Below are 16,716 nucleotides of genomic sequence, written 5' to 3' on the forward strand. Positions count from 1 at the left end.
GAGGAGTTTGGGTGGCTAAGTCTGAGCTGCATTATCAACACAAGACCCAAGTGTGCGTTGCATCCGAGCCTCCTTGGAGAGCCCTCCTGCTTAACACAGGGATCATTCCCTTGGCGGCCGGAGGAAACAAAACATCACCGGTATGGAGAGTTCTAGCCTGGGTCTGTGTTACAGAAAGCCCTCTTCAATCACTCAGCAGCTACATAATTACAATATGGACAACAGATTTCGATCCTGCTGTCTTTCCAGGTTCCCCCCAGACCTTTTGATTACATAATTTGCTTTTTATCCAGTGTTTTTCCATATTCCCAGGCTGCTCTAGTTCACCTGAGTGTTCACAGCTTAACAACTCACACTGAACTGATTATTTTCAAGTAGATGTACAAAATCTGTTACAAAGGTCTGGGCAGTGGCATTGTGAGGCCTGCTTACGGTTACTGTCTTCAGTTGTTCTTTCCCCATTTGTTTTCCTGACCCTGGAAAAGATGAGGCTCCCTGAATTCTTCAGCTCCTGCCTGTCCCAGCACTGAGAAGGGAGTGGGCTGGAAGCCCTGAGCCTCTTCGTTGGTGATGTTGCTGTGTTGTGGCACAATTTTTTTTTTTTCTTTTTTCATCACTCCGTCCTATTGCTTTCTGTACGGCACTTTGCAGGCAAAAGTACAGATTTTCCACCGTGTTCAATCAGGGATGACAGCATCCCTGGAAATATGAAGTGACAAAACTGTATGCATTCCTGAGGATCAGAATGTCCCTAGTCCATGCTTTGGTTCAGTTACAAGGGGAGTTCAACCATTCCCAAGCTCTGTGCTGCTCCACAGGAGCTGCTGGATGAGGCTAGATCTGGGTGACATCCCTCACATCCTGACTGGCTGTAGGAGAGGTCACTTCATGTGAAGTTTGTTGGTTCCTGTTGGTCAGAGGTGCACAGGTGAGCAGCAGAGGTGCCCTTGCAGGGCTGTGGTGGGTCCTGTGGTGGAGCCGCAGCTGGACAGGAGCATGCAGGGTTGAGGGCAGCACTTTACGGGCCAGCTGATAGGAAGTGTACTCTCATTGTGCTTTGGTTTAGCACTATAATTAGCAGGATCAATACTCACACTCCTGTGTGCATCTCCATGTACAGCAGCGCTTGCGCCTGTGTCTCCCAGGGGAGATTTTGGGGGTCTGGAAGATTCTCTGCAGTTGAAGTTGCCCAAGAGTGGATTTGCTGTGCTGGCAAGTCTTTGTAGCGCAGCTGTGGGAGAAGAGAGAGTTCAGTGCTGCAGGAGGGTGCCCAAGTACAGTCAGACCTGTTTGTTTCCCCCTCTCTGGGCTGCTCAGCAAGTGCACGGCGACACAGGTGTGCAAGGGATACCTGTGCTCCTGGAGTTAGGTACTGCAGCTGAAGAACAGCGTCTCTGGCTGTTCCCTCACCCTCTTGGCATCTCCTCCCTCCCTCAAGAGGTTTTCAGCCAGCATCCCACTCTGTTTCCCCTACACTGAAAGGGGTTGGCCGGCATAAGTGGGCCAGTGCTGACTCTCCTGTGGACTTTGTCCTTCTGCGAGACACGGGAAGGAAGTCTTCCACAGGAGGAGTCTTAGTGGAGCTCTTGGCTTTCAGCTGTCACCACAGAGGTTTGCATCTTCGGGCATCTCTTCTAAGGAATGATTAATTAGTACTTGCAGGTGTGTTGCACAATTAAAAAGGCGTGGGGGATGTTATTACACGTTCGGCCTCTTGCTTTCTGTTAACCTCTCTTGTTCTGTGTCCACAGACCCCATGGGACTGTGGGTGTGCGGGGATGCTGCTCGTCACGGGCGACATAAACAATGTCCTTGTTAGGAGCTGCTCCAAGACCCTGTGAAGAAGTTGGCTGCTGGAGCCAAGCAGGAGCTGGGACTGTGCCTCCCCCTGGGCTTTAGCCCCTCCTCATTAAGCAGGTCCGGGCTATTGATTGGGAGCTTGTGTTTGGAAGAGTCTTACTTACTCCATGCATTATCTTGACAGATTGATCAGACCTGATTGAGAACCTCTTAAAGGAACGAACAGCTGTAATGGGAAAGTTGGACTCTGTCATCCGTTAGGATGATTCTGGGAGCGAGAAGAACGAGGCTGACATCTTGGAGCAATTGTATTTACAATTAACATGGCTGAAAACGATTGCCTCTATTGATCCCCCCTTCCTGCAATTACAGCCCCATTGTTTACATTCCAGCACTTCAGTTATAAAAAGGAAATTCAATAATTATTGCATTATTTAAAGTTAAAGTGCCACAGAGTTTGCTGGCTATGCTCGCTGGTTGATTTAACGTTCAGTAAAATCCATGCTGAGCTCTCCATCCTTAGGCTGAGCAATATTTGGCTTTTAATGAGACTTCAAGGGCTGGTGGAACAAACCCCATTTGCTGGGTCACTTTTGGGTTTGTGGGGGAACCCAAAACCTTGCAGCACAGCCAGGACCAGCCGCATGGCTAGCGAGGAGAGCATCTGTGGTGTCACTTAATGCCAGGCAGGGCTGGAGGGCTCAGAAAATACAGATTTGGTGGGGTATAGGGATGGGCTGTTAATGGGGGCAGTTGTGGCTGTTCTTCAGGCCTTTCCATGTGATCTGGGGACTTAGATTGGTACCTCAGCCTCTGTGGCAGGAGGGAGTGCTACATTTCCAGCCTCTTGGTAAGAAAAGTAAGGATCAGAGAGCAGTTACCACAAGCTGAGCTGCAGAAACTCAGGGACAAACAAGCCTGAACCCCACCGCTGGCACTGCACCATGGAGCTGTGATGCACAGAGGCAGGAGGCTGGAGGAGGGAAGGGTTTGTAATGCTGCTCCTCTGGAAGCAGTAAACAATTCAGGATGTTGATGGATATGAAAGAGCAGAGGTTCAGCTTTTGAACCTGCTGGATGCAGAATCAATTTTCCCCCCTTCCAGGGGGATGGGGGGCAGCTGTGGGCACTCCAACTCTCCCCAGAGCGCAGACAGCGTGTCCCACTGCGCGCTGCAGCCGCCCGCCGCTCCCCGGCTCCAGGAAATTCCAGCTGGGGCTGCAGGTGTGAAAGGAGAGCAAGATGAATTGGCCAACCCTGACTTTTATGGAGTACTTGGAACAGACCAGGATCAGACAGCTGCATCCACATGACTTTCATTAAAAATTCAGATTCTTCTCCTCCAGGGCTGTGTGATTTATCTCGTGCAGCACATCAGAGGCACATGGGGGCCAAGAGATGCTCACAAGGCTTCTGAGGTCTGCAGTGGGGTCGGGTCCCTTTCTGTGGTGACCCGTAGCCCCCCTCCAGCTCCGCTGTAAGGGTCACCTCCTGTCCCTCCCTGGGGGCGTACAGTCCTCGCTGGCACCTGAAGTGTTTCCTACCAAGCCTGTGACTAATTACCCCTGTCTGACCTTACCCCGAGGAAGAGTCAGTCCCTGGGTATTCTCCTGCGCTGCACATGTGCTGGTGGGGCTGAAGTGGTTCCAGTAGCTCCTGAGCTTGGGTCAACCTCTCCGAGTAAACGCTGAGGCGCTCCCTGGTTCTGTGTGCTGGTTCTGGTCACTGGGGCTGCTCAGACATCAGTGCTTGCAGGAGAAGGCCAGCGCAGTGCACCTCTGCAGTGCTGCTTCTTTCTGTGGCTTTTGTGATCTTCCAGCAGATTTTGGCTCCTCCTTCTCCAGCTGCATCTGTCAATTCTCTGAAATCACTGCTAACTTTACCCATGCTAACGGAGCTGAGTGCTGAGTTCAGAGGTAGGAAAAGTGTTACATGTGGACAAAACCTCTGCCAAAGATGTTGAAGTCTGACAACTTCTTTTTCGAGAAGCCCTGAATAGTGGAGTGGCCTTTGTTTTCGTGGCAGGGTATCCTGCGATGTGAGAGTGCTGGGAAGTGATGTGGAGGAGGTTTCTCCAGACTGTTTGTCAGTGACCCACACACCACCTGGCCGTACGGAATGGTCAGAGGGGTGAGGAAGAGGATGTTTGTGCAAGCAGGAGGGCGGGGGACTCGCTGGGGCCATGCCTGGCAGGCTTTGCACAGCCCTGGGGTGCTGTCAGCTGAGGATCTGCAGGGCTGCAGCCGGCAGCCCTCTCACAGCCAGAGCGAGGAATGTTGTTCCTTTTGGTTGTGCTGGTTTGCTGCTGTGTAGCGTTTATGAGCTTATTTTCCCACTTTGGGTTCTGGCCTCCAGTCCTGTTATCTCACCTGCTTCTCCTGCCCAGAGAGACCCAGACGTGCAGGGGAGCTCACAGGGGAGCTGGGGACCGCCATCTGCCTGTCATTGGGACAGTGACTGACTTTCTGCTGCTGGTTGTCCTGTCAACGTCTGCACAAGAAGAGGCCATCCTCGAGTCTGGAGAGAGTTTTCTCACACGTTCTACTGCTTTTGTACCACGGACACCACCTGGGGGTGGTGACGGGGTGTTCCCCCTCACAGTGCAAACCAAGGACTTGAGAGTGCTGTGAGCATGGGCTTGTCCTGAGCAGCATTCAGGGCCCTCCGAAGGGAAAGCTTTGTGCCAGTTGAGGTTAAGACTGCATAGAAATGGGACCTTTTTTTATTGAGTAATAAACATCCAAAGCATGAGATAGTTCAAAGTGTTGTTGCATCTCCCTGGTGGGCTGAGGTTACAGGTCAGATGTCCCCCAGAACAGCAGCTGAGCTACTTAACATGGCAGAGAGGGACTGGAGAACCCCCTCGTGCCCCTGGCAGTGCTTCAGGGGGGGGTTCTGTCCTGTCACCGTTGGAATCAGGCTCGTTACACCATGGCTGAATAAACTTTGCACAGAAGAGATTTTGAGCAGATAGTTGCTTAACATCTTTAAAAATTTAAAAGATTTTTAAAAATTTAAAAGATGTAGAAAAGCTTAGAAATCAGATGGTGAATATGAACTGCAGGAGCAGCTACAGAGACGTTCATGAGAGTTTGTTACTTGTGTAACAGCAGCAACTTGGGGTCTCAGTCCTGGGTACTACAGTTTTAGCTCCAAAGACCATTGTGTGCTATGTGGCATGGGGTGAGGGGGGCTGCCTGCAATTGGGCAGGCTGATACAGTGTCATGTTCAATTCCATGATTATTGTAAATTACTGTGAGTGAGGCAGCATAAGATGGAGAGAGACGGTAAAATAAACAGAGTTTGGGGTATGTGAAGGATGGAGGGAGAGAAAAAAGAACTGACTGTAGCGTCATTCCTTACTTTGTTTAAAAATCAGATTTCCGTAGTCGTACCCTGTGAGCATTTACTACTTAGTAGAAGAAAACAGTTCTGAGGCAGATGTTGGAGAGTGGCGCATGGGCAGTTGGTGTGGTAGGACCGGCCTGGCCCGGCGTGTGCAGCTGGCACCGGTGTAGGGCCACCCCGGGGCCAGGGCAGGGCTGGGGGACACTGAGGGGCGGGTGGCACGGAGCGGGGGAAGAGGAGGGAGATGAGGCCTCTGAGCAGGACCCTCCTGTGCTAATCGCTGTGAGAACACAGCCTTGCCCGGAGACCCGCACACTCCGTGCACGGCGGGCAGGCTGCGCTTGGTGTGGCGCATGTGGGAATAGGTGCTGGGAGCCCGTGGTGCTGAGCCACAGTTGGTGTACGGACAGGAACACCCGTGTCCCCTGGGAAGCTGCACTCGTGAGCCGTATGGTTTCCATCAGAGCGTTCCTCTCTCTGTTTCTGATTTAAAGTGTAGCTTTGACTCACCCTGATCAATATTTTGCATGCCATGCGTGAAGAACCAGATGTTGGAAGTTTCCTATTGTGGAGAGGGAGGGGGCAAACACCCCCCCAGACTCACAGAAATCGATGTTTTCTGACAGAAGTTGGTTGGTTTTCCTTGGAACAATATATTCTTTTGATTTTCAAGTTGATTTGTCTTCTAACAAGGTTCTGGTTTAGTATTTTGAATTTGTTTCCTGTGATACGGATAAATTCTCACAAGAGGGAAGTTTAACAGTGTGATGGGCAATAACTACACGTACTTGGACAGCATTTCATCGCCTCCAGCAGTGCACAGCTTGGACTGGCTCGGCCCTCACATCTTTTTTCTCTGGACTGCTCCTTTCCTCTGCCGGGGGATGGGTCGAATCAGGTGCACGCGGTGCTGTGCCCAGGGCTTGGTGGTGGTGGCACCCTCAGCCTGTGACTTGTCCAGCACAATAGGCAGGTGAGGCTGACCCCAGCGCGAGGGATGTTTGAGACGAAGCAAAAGAAGAGCATAAAATAAGACACATTTATTAAACTGTTTAAAACAAATGTTTTCCTAAAACCCCCTTTTAAATGAGAACAGCACAGACTGTGCCTCTGGTTCCACAGAGACCATGTCCTTAATATTTCCTTGAACCCGTGACCGGATTTTTCTCTAATTGCTCACTGGGGGTTTCCTCTGGCTCTGTGCAGAAGCTGCTGCTGAGCCCGTGGGCGCTTCCTGAGCTCCAGCACGGGGTTTGTGGGATGGGCTGGCGAGGATGGGGCTGGTGTGGTTCCTGGAGCCAGGCCCCAGCCTGCAGCAAGCTGGGAGCAGGGAGGTTATGGCAGGGGTTGGAGCTGGGGCGTTATGGCAGGGGTCAGGGCAGAGCCAGGCTGGTGAGGCTGGCACGCGACTCTTGCGACGGGCTCGCTGACCTTTCACGCCTTAAGCCATTCATCTTTTTCTGGCTCAGGAAGAGGGTAACACATGCAGACAATAGAAATGAGATGAGGAAGAAGTTCTTATAAGGCAAAACAGCAAAAAATCTTTTGAGGGCACCAGTGGGATTAGTGCCCTCGTGGATTCTTCAAATATTACAGTGAATTTAATTAAATACATCGTGATCCCAAAAGAGGCTAGTCTAATTAGCCAGATCTAGAATACATTTATTCTCTTTCCTCACCCTTCCAATCAGAAGCCTAGGCATCAGCTCATATCCTATTTTTAATCATTCCTAGACTCAGAGGGCTCTCCTTCCTCCATGTGAGCAAGGCACACAGCGCTGGGTAATATGTGTCTTTAATCTTATCTCAGCTGTAACTGAGATAATAAGCATCAGAATTTTTACCAGAAGGTCCTGGCTGCACGTAGGCAATATTTTTGATTGACAAACCTCAAGATCATTTCCAAATCACTGTACTTGTGCCTTGGGCCAAGTGTGTGGTGAGGAAAGAGTTCCGTGAGATGACACAAAGACACAAGGGGGTGCCGGGGTTGGATGGGAGGAGCTGGCAGGGAGTATTGCTCAGCTGAACTGTTCGGTGTGGGGTGGAAACACCAAAGGCCTTCACTGAGGGATCTCATTTTGTTTCACCTTGGTATTCATTTTTTCTCAACTAGTGACACACCCTTACTGTGGAATTGGGAAAGTTCCTGTGACCTCCTGCTGCCCAGGGGGGAGGGACAGCAGCTGTGCCGTGGCAGCCAGCGTGGCTGTGCATGGTGAATTCTTCCTTCTGGTTCTAAGAAATAATTGCCATGTCTGTGGGATCCATGACAGGAAATGGCTGTTTGTTTCCCCAGAGGCACGTATCTGTGTACCACAGGATTGATAAGTTTTGCCAAATAATCGCGGTATCATAATCTGGAGTTAGTGGTATTGGCTGCAACAGCACAGCTCAGGAGGGGGACAAGGTTTTTCCAAGTGCTGGCCTCTCACAGTGGTACTTGGCTGCATGCTCACCGTTGGCTTTTCAGCCTGGGTCTCTTTCACAAGCCAGGCTGCTGCTTCCCTCCTGACCCAAGGGAGTAAAACTTGGATGCCAGGGAGCAGAGAGCTGGATGATGGACAGGATGGCTCTGCACTCTGCTTCCATACACTGTGCAGGACCTCTCTGTCTAATGGGTTTGTTGTGTTCTAGGGTTGCTTTAGTTTTACTCTTCCTAGTTTTCCATGAGAATTTTACAAAATTTAATTTTATGTTTGATATGCAGTTGGATCCTCTCCCAGGACAAGCTTTGAGTGTGAAGGAGTGAGCCCTGAGTGGGTCATGAGCAGGTGTTACTGCTGGGTCTAGTGCTTTCCCTCACTGAGGGAGGTGATCTTGTCTGTCTCCATCTGTGCTTTGTGCCCATTTCAGTGTCTTTTGGTTTTCATGCTCTTCAGCAGGAGAGCATGTAATACCTTGGGAGCAAACAGGCTTTGTCTCACTGGATCTGTGTCAAAATGTGGTTCCTTAACCAATTCCCAGGTGGCTTTTAGCAGTTTACAGTGGACTAACCCAGGAGACTGGGGGCAATAAAGGACGCTGACATCCCTCTGCTTTGTTCTCCACAGCACCTGCAGCACCATGAGAGCGGGGTCGAAGGTGAAAGCTGCTACTACCACTGTGTCCTCTGTAACTACTCCACTAAGGCCAAGCTGAACCTCATCCAGCACGTACGCTCCATGAAACACCAGCGGAGTGAAAGCCTCCGGAAGCTACAGCGCCTCCAGAAAGGTCTTCCTGAGGAAGAGGAGGACCTAGGACAGATCTTCACCATTCGCAAGTGTCCAGCTGCCGAGGCCGGTGAGTGCTGCTGCCTTGGCGTGAGCGGGCCCAGCGCCACAGGGTGGGTGGGTGGCATTAGACCCACTGTGCTCTTCGGTGACAAACTTGGTGATGTTCCTGTTTCTCTTCCCTGCTGTGCGATGACACAGTTTATCAATAACACATTACAGGAATCCCACCTGGCCTGAGGTGGGATTTGGGATGTAGAAGTTTAGGATGTTGAAGTTACGTGTGTTGATTCAGGTTGGTGTCTTAAACCCTGGAACATTGTATGAACATCTAAAGATACTGTCATATCTGGGCAGTTCAACAAACCAGTGCACTAGTAGATGTTTTCCAATGAGTCAAGTGATGCCCTGAGCACCAGCATAAGCTGTGCCAGCTTGGCACTGATTTCTGGTACTTCAGCCACACTGGACTGGGAGGAGGAGCTGGGCAAAAGGGGTGGGCACGACATGCAAGTTTTCCATGTCTGTTCTCCATGTCTGTTTTCCATGTCTCCTCTTCATAAGGAAAATAAAGTGAAGGGCTTGTATGAAACATTTGCTCACACAGATCATAGGACAGGGGTTGCAGCTGCGAATCCAGCAAGAGGAAATGTGCCTAAAAGGAGCAGTTAGGCTGGGTGGAGCAGAGATGGTACTTTGTTTAGTCACACAAAGGATTGAGAAGTTTTTCATGTTCTGAAAAATCAAGGTCTCCTGAAGCCCTCTTCAGAGGGAGGAGAGGAGGAGAATCAATCTGTGTCAGCTGGTTTGTGTGCTGTCAAGGCATGAAGGTGCTGGAGCTGGGGTGTGCCAGCAAAAGCCTTCACAGTCCTCCTCTTAGCTTCAAGCAGGACTTTTCTCTATGACTGCTATGAAAATTGGTAAATCCTACATATAGCCTGAGGAACTGGCATTCTGCAGTGAATGCACGTGGAGGTGAGGAAGGTGGTCTTGGCTGAAAAGGCTGAGAAGGAACGGCGGCAGCAGCTGATGGAGAATATGTGGGGGTTTCATAAATGTCCCTTGAATTCACACCTGGGTCTCATTGCTGTTATGCCTGTGAGAAACGAGGATCTGAAATAAACCCAAAACACCCCAAGAGTGAAGACAGGAGATTTTTCATTAAGAGTTAAATTCAGTCTTGTGGAAAAAAGTGCCCAATCTGTGACCTTGGCGGCCCAGCAGAGTCGAGAGCGTGGAACACGCTTCCCCAAAGGTCACAGTGACAGTGAGAGCGTGGTGGCTGCCACACCGCCCGGGGGGGACAGCGGCTCTGGCAGCCCTTCCGCTGCGCTGCGGTGCTCTGCCGTAGGAAAACATTCCGAGTTCAGAAGGGTTCTTTGGGCAGGGCTGTGGGTTGTGAGCTGCTTAAATGCAAAACGAGCAGAGAGGGGAAACCATCCGTGCCCTTTGTGATAGACAGAACAACCTTGAAAACCTTGTTTACTCTAGAAATTTCTGTTTACCTTGTCTTTTATTGTACAAACCTTATCTTTCCCATCCGGCCGCCCAGATTAGGACATGGCAGATACTGGGAGGGCAGGAGCTGACTGGCTGGGAGGGAAAACATTTTGGTGACCATTTTAAAAAATGTAGTATTTTTGAAGTGAAAGTCCTGACAAGTCACTGAAAGGAAAGCTTGATTTACAAGTATTTAATTTTCTTTAAGCCTGTTGGTTCTTCAACAAAAACTGACAGAGAACAAGACACTGACAATTTCTTGATCATATTTTATTTCAAAGGTTATGAATACAAGCAAGAATAAGGCTGCAGAAGGCAAAGGGTCAGTTTTGCTTGTCACTTTAAGCTGAGATACTTAATTTCAGACACTCCTCAAGCCCACTGTTGAGCTGGTCAAAATGGGACACCTCACTGGCATGCTGGCCCAGGCATCCCTGCAGGGATGGGAGTCAGGTTTGGATGAGAAGCTGCTGTAACCCCAAGGGGGAGAAGGGGTGCTCCCATCTCCCACTCATTCTGATCCCATTGTGGGGATGCTCAGCTGCGGGGCAGGGCTGTGCACGGGGGCGGTGTGAGTCTGTGCCCTGCGTCTCCTCCTTCTCTGTAACAGGGTCTCTCCTGTGTCCCTATTATGGTTTTTAATGTTGTTTTCTGAGGGCTGGGTGGACTTTTCCCCTTTGCCGCAGTCCAAGTGCAGTGGTCTGTTCTGTACTGTGGCCTCGTGTGACAGAGTGGAGTCACCCTGTTCCCCTCCCGCTCCGTCCCATTGCTGTGCACAGAGCGCAGGTGCTGGTGTTGAATGCTGTGTGTACCTGCTCCGTGTGTACCTACTCTCTGGTGTGTGCAAGTATGTAGGAGAAAGCAGTGCTGTCTGGAGACGGTGAGTAGATATTTGCTTGTGTAGATGCATCTCAATCTGTTGGAAGAGAGCTCTGATCACACCTTAATTAGTCCTCTAACAATCTGCAAAGGTCAGTGCCAATTGCCTGTTCATTTACATTTGTAATTGTGATGGTTCTTGATTGCACATTAGTTGCAATTCACTCCCTCCCACCCTGAAGAAGCACAGGCAGCCTGAGCAGCCGCTCCAGGGACACAGGAGCCTTTGTCCCTGCCTGTGCCAGCCCCTCAGCACTCCTCAAAAATTGGGTGTCTTTTGGGGAAGAGCTTTAGGATCTGCCCTCCGCTTCCAGTAAGGGAATGACAAAGTTGTTGGCAGGGAAATTACATGGACATCAGGCAGGAAACCCAATCCTCCTTGAACTGGATAATTAAAGACAATTAAACTTTTCTGCTTGCTTTGAGAAGTGTGCTCATTATGCAAGAGATGGGGAAGCGGTTGGAAGTTCAGCTGGTTTGTTGATCAGAGAGAACACAGCTTCAGGGAGGGGGTATTGTCCTCTCAGGGTATTTTTGGACATCTCTTGCTGTGGTATCTGGGTTGCTGCCACTGCAGATGTCAGCCCCTTGCTGCAGCAGCATCTGTGTAACGTTACTCATAAGCTAATTGATTTTTAATGATGGGGGTTTCGAGAAGAAAAAAGTGAAGAAAGAGTGACCATAATAAAAACCAAAACGGTCTCATGTCAGATGAATGCACTTACGGCTCATTAGATAATGACAGAAACAAATGTGAAACAACCTGCATCGAGTTTTCATTCTGACTTTGGAAGTGTTTCTTTCATCCCAGAAGGCATCAAGCACCACACCCCTCTCCGTAGCTCGGGCAGCTGCACACAGGGTCGTTGGTCAGAGCGAGGTTTCTGCCCTCTGTCCACCACATAGTGCTCCTGCTCTCCCCATCATATTCCTCTCCATGTGCCACCCATGTAGGTGGGGCTGTTGAGCCCCCATTGCTTAGCCTTTGTACCCCTGGGCAAGTGCTGGTCGCACTTAATGTGTTTCCTCCCTTACCTGTTTCTCCTGACTCCTCCTGTTTTCCATCTCTTCTCTCCCTTTCCATAGTGTCTTCCTGTGGGAGGAGCAGTAGGCCTTTGCCCGCCCTTCCCACTGTGTGGGACAGGCATCCTTTAGGTGTCCGTCAGGTGTCCATGCTCCTTGCCTGCACCAACCTCTCCCCATTTCACCGCAGAGGACAGTCACACCTCAGTGTGGTGGTCACACTGTCACAGCAATCCTTCTCGTTGCTGCCAAATCCTTCGCAATCATCTCCTTCCAGCGCAGGGTTCTTGTTGGGGCCCTTGCAGGAAGAGCAGGGCCAGCTCTCTGGCAGCCCTTGCTGGCCACCAAATGCCGTGAACAGCCCCTTTGTCCTGGCAGGACGAACAGGGGGCTGGGGAGTTCACCTCTGCCCCTCTGCCCACCCTTGCTGGAGCACCCGTGCTGCTCCCTCTGCCAGCCCGCAGCAGGGGACTGGCCAGTCTCCCTGCTCCAAACAGGTGGATTACAATTATTTTGAGGACTGTCTTTACTGCAAAACTCTGCTCTGTTCTCAGAGCAGAGTTTCGCAGTAAAAGCTGGAAAGCTGCTGGCTCCCTGGAAGGGGGGGATGCCTCAGAGGCCCTGCTTTCCCCTTCCGTCCGCCCCACAGGCAGAGGTGCACTGTTTGTCCACGTCTCCCTTGCGTTTCAGTGTGTGACCTTTTGAAGGGCTGGGAGCTGCAGACTGAAATCGGGATGTGAATCTTTAATGAAACCAAGTATGTAAACAGACCTAAGGTACAGCCGAAGCGGTGTTCAGATGAGAAAATCCCACGTGGTTTAAAAATAGTAGCTCCCAACCTCAGAATCACAGAATCACACCTCAGCCTGACTCTGCCTGTGTCGCCTGCAGACAGCAGGGTGCTCATTTGGTTGCTGCACCTCTGTGCACTGAGTCATGCAAACACTGTGTTCCTCCCTCTCACAAGCAGTTCTGTGGCTGCCCCAGGGGTTCGAAGGCATCACCATCAGGGGGACAGGAGCAGGTCCCACGTGCTGGGGAGCCAGTTTGGTCAGGGAGCAACCAGGATGTGGTTTGCAGTGAGAGGTTTCTCTCAAATGCAAAGTTTCTATCAAGCAGAAGGGAGGCTCGATGCCAGCCCGGTTGAATCCATTTGTGATCTGGCAGGCCCACAGCATGCTCTAATACCTCATCTGCTTCCTCAAGACTGAGGCACTACTCTCTGGTTCCCTCCTCTACTGTCCAGGCTCTCCAGTTCCCCTATTCCCTTGGTAGCCATTTCCTGGATTGGGAATTGTGACCAGCCCATCTGTAAAATGAAGCAAATTGTGTAGAAAAGGAGAGGAGATCTTCCACAAAAAACTCCTGTGAGGGAACCATCCTGTTATTTTCCCACCTTGAAGATGGGCAACCATGCAGGGCATTTTTTCCTCACCATCGTAAAGCACGGAGTAATTACTCATGGAGCTTGTTACAGCAGGGGTGGGAGATGTGCCTTTGGGGTGGATTTTTCATGATAGCAGGCTCTCTACTTCCAGTAGAACTTTAAGACTTTTGAAGGGAAAGTTGTTAGTGGCAAATTATATTTCTCCCTGCTTGAAATAAATGTAGTGGGATCTGACATCCTCCACTTGGTCTCCATTAAAGACAGTGTGGTCATTCTTAATGACGCCTGTTGGTCTCCAGCTTCTGCTGGAGGTAATGGAGGGTTTTGGAAAGAAATCTCCAGTTTGTTTTGTAATCTCTCTCCACTTTTTCATGGGACTTGATTTCACACAGCAGTTAAGAGCTTACCAAAGCAGATCACCTCTATGGTGCCTGCAAGAAAAGAGCACGCGGAGTCCATGCTACAGCATCAGCCAGTCAAAACCCCTCTGCAGCTCTGGCTCTGCTGATGATGCCCCAGGTACATGTCTGAAATGTGTGGCCCTTGCAGAGGGCTGGGGAAGTAATTTCCAGGCTTGTCCTTGATTGACACATTTAATAATCTGCCAACCCAGGTTATAGCCTGAGCTCCTGTGTGCAAACACCAAGTGCTGCCCAGCTTCATCCGTATCTCTAGGGCTTTTTACCTCTCACTCTCCAAAACTTGATACTGCCTTTTCCCAATACGCGATCTGTAACCCCCGAGAGCAGCAGCCTGCTCAGGCTTTGTTTCCAAAGTGCTGCATGTAAATCCAGCCAAACCATCAGTACGTGCATGGTCAGAGGTGGGCGAGCAGCCACAGGTTCATGGGAGTCATTGGGGGCCCTGTCGTGTGCACCCGGCTTCTGCTGGGCCCGTGTCCTGCAGCTGGGGGTGTGCAGCAGCTCTGTTGTCCAAGGTGGAAATCCCTTCCTGTCATCTCCTCAGACACAGAGAGTGGGACGAGGGATTGTCCTGTTTTGAGAAAACATTTACCCATGGTGCAGTCGCACATGTGGGCTAGCAGCAGAGGCAAGCAGCCCTGGGCGATGTGTGTATTGCGCTGATTGAACTCGCAGTTCCCTTTACTGCAGCAGTTCTGATCTCCCTGCCAACCCCACCAACTACCCCCACAGGCAGGATTATCTCTTGTTTTCCAAGATCTCGTGTCACATGTGTTCATTTAGAGGACAGTTTGTTGCCTTCTCCTTTGTTGTTCTGGTGAACCTTGGAATTTTTTCATTTTTCTTATCGATTGAATGGCTTCAGGACTTTTTACCTTTCCAGCAAGTTCCTAATAGAGTTGCAGTATTTCTGGCAGGGTCTCTCCACTGGAGGCCGTCCCAAGGCTGGGCAGATGACAGAGTCTCTCCTCCGTGGTCAGGCAGAGAGACTAGGGAAGCTTTTGGTTCTGCTTTAGTTTCACATTGCTTTAATGGTCATTGAAATCCAGCAAAGGTGTTTCTGGCAGCCATGGATCAGGGTGGCTATGCCCAGCTGACTCCTTCGGAAGGCCTGAGGATGTGAGGAGAGCCCAAACAGTTTGAAAAACTTTTAGGGGACTTTTCTTTCCTGGTATTGCCCTGTAACATTGCTGTTCCCTCCTTGTGTCCTTTCTCCCACCTAAATTTTGAGGAACCCCATTCGCATCCCAGCTGCATCTCTCTGTCCTTTTCCATTTGGGACACCATGGGGCTGTTGAGGTCTGGCTCCACAGAATGCAGGGATAAAATTGGTTCTCTTTAATATCTGGCAGAGGCAGATTTCCTTTGTTTTTTATTTTTTGGGGTTGGTTTTGAGTTTAAAGTCAAGAGCAGTTGTGCCTTAGCTCTGCTTTGACCAACCAGCAGCAAAGAGATAATCTCAAAAGGATATGAAAGGTTTAATCATTTTAATTTTGTTTTTATTAAAGTTGGTTGTGACTTTTTTCCTGTGCCCCTGGTAAAAGGGGGGTAACAGAAACCTACCCAAACCCTCAAGCATCTGCTTAATGAAACTGCAGCGGGAGGCGCCTGCGGAAGGAAGCGGTGGGATGGCCGGGCTGGGGAGGGCAGGCCAACGGCATGCGGCAGCAGCACCCAGCCGTGGCAGGAATCTCATAAGCTCCATCCCACTCCAGCCACCCCTTGTCCTGGGGAGCTCATGGCTTTCATTAAGCAGAAGGAGAGGAAGCTCTGACAGCTGACTTGTTCTAGAATGTTTTTCTTGTTTGACTGCATCTTAAAGCCCTTTCCACTTAGGAAAAGTAAAGGGGGAAGTATCACCAGATGCTGCAGTACAACACTATGAGACTCCCGGTCCCTCTTCTCGGCTTTTTTCTCCATATCCATGCAAACTCCAGAGCCAGACTGAAGCCCAGCTGTCAGAGCTCCACATCTCCCTGAGCTCCATTTCCCTTGGGACTCAAGAGTGGCATCCCTGTCTCTTGGTAGTCCATCCCTGAAGCTCTGCTGCCGGTGCCCAGTGCATGGTGCCCACTGCACCTTCTGCTTCTCTTCCCTGTTTCTCTTTTCTCCTTTCTCCTGCACAGATGTAGAATAGGGAACTCTTCTGAGGATGTGGTTGTTGGAGTGGTGCAGGTTAAAGATTGAAGGTCTCTCCCTGTGAGGAGTGAATCAGTAAAGTTTTGAAGGCATTGCAGGTACTGCAGCATGGCCTCAAGGTGTGTTGGAGCAGGTTAGATGTCCATGTGAGTGACATGGGATTCACACTGACAGCAAACTCGGCTCATGGTGAAGGTCCCGTCAGTGTAGCCATGCTGTGTCTTGTCCCAGCGTCGCCCCTGCTCAGGTGCTGTGTCTGACCCAACCCCCTGCTTCAATCTTCTGGTAGCATGAAGAAAAAGAAACCCTCCAAAACCTTAGACATGTGCTCCAGCAACTGTTCCTCCACTGCTAGCCCTGATTTATGATGTTTCTCTCATAGACTGTGTTGCAGCAGCTCATATCCAGCACCTTCCCACAGGTCTGACTCTTGTAGCCATTGCTGCACTTCTGTTTCCTCCCTTCCCATGCTACTGGGCTTCAAATTAAATACCTCTGGAATGAACATGCCTCCTCCTGTGTTCCCACGTTAATGAGTTGAAAGTTTCCTGGCTGCTGTGTTGTTCTTGGTGTATTAGTTTGGAGTCTTGTTCCACTGTTGACCTGAACTGAGAGGGGCTGGAGCTTCAGCACAGTTTTGGTGGGACCTCAGTACCTTCTTCCCTGCTAATGTGCCCTGGCTGGGGACAGTGGCAGAAAGGAAAGGTCAGTCACATTCAGCTGGGCACAGGCGTTGTGTTTGGAGGCAGCCAAGGATGTTTGAGTGGTTTGTAAGTAAACAGTGGAGCAGGGTGAGACCTGGAGCAGCACACTGGTGTGCCATCCTGTTTGGAAGGTGAGGTTGAAGCCTGCTGCCACTGAACATGGCCATTTGGGGTATAGGCTTCACTGTCCTGCACGAAAGATCCATTTGTGTATAAAAGCTGATACAAGTCTGCAGGGTCATGCTCAGCACTGGAAGAGAATGTCCTTGTACCTTCCTCTCTTCAGGGAATACCCTTG

At 50.4% G+C, this 16,716-nt stretch overlaps 1 protein-coding gene across 2 annotated transcripts in view; it reads left to right on the top strand.

Annotated features, from left to right (window-relative positions):
* Window positions 1–16,716, top strand: part of ZFHX3 (zinc finger homeobox 3) — a 125,977-nt gene that overhangs the window by 62,019 nt on the left and 47,242 nt on the right. For both annotated transcript variants that reach the window (XM_082290335.1, XM_082290336.1), the window contains exon 4: window positions 8,203–8,434. In XM_082290335.1, coding sequence (XP_082146461.1) covers window positions 8,203–8,434 — 232 coding nt within the window. The remainder of the gene's footprint in view (window positions 1–8,202; window positions 8,435–16,716) is intronic.

This window comes from Coloeus monedula (genome assembly GCF_965178545.1).
Source record: "Coloeus monedula genome assembly, chromosome: 13".
NCBI lineage: Eukaryota > Metazoa > Chordata > Aves > Passeriformes > Corvidae > Coloeus > Coloeus monedula.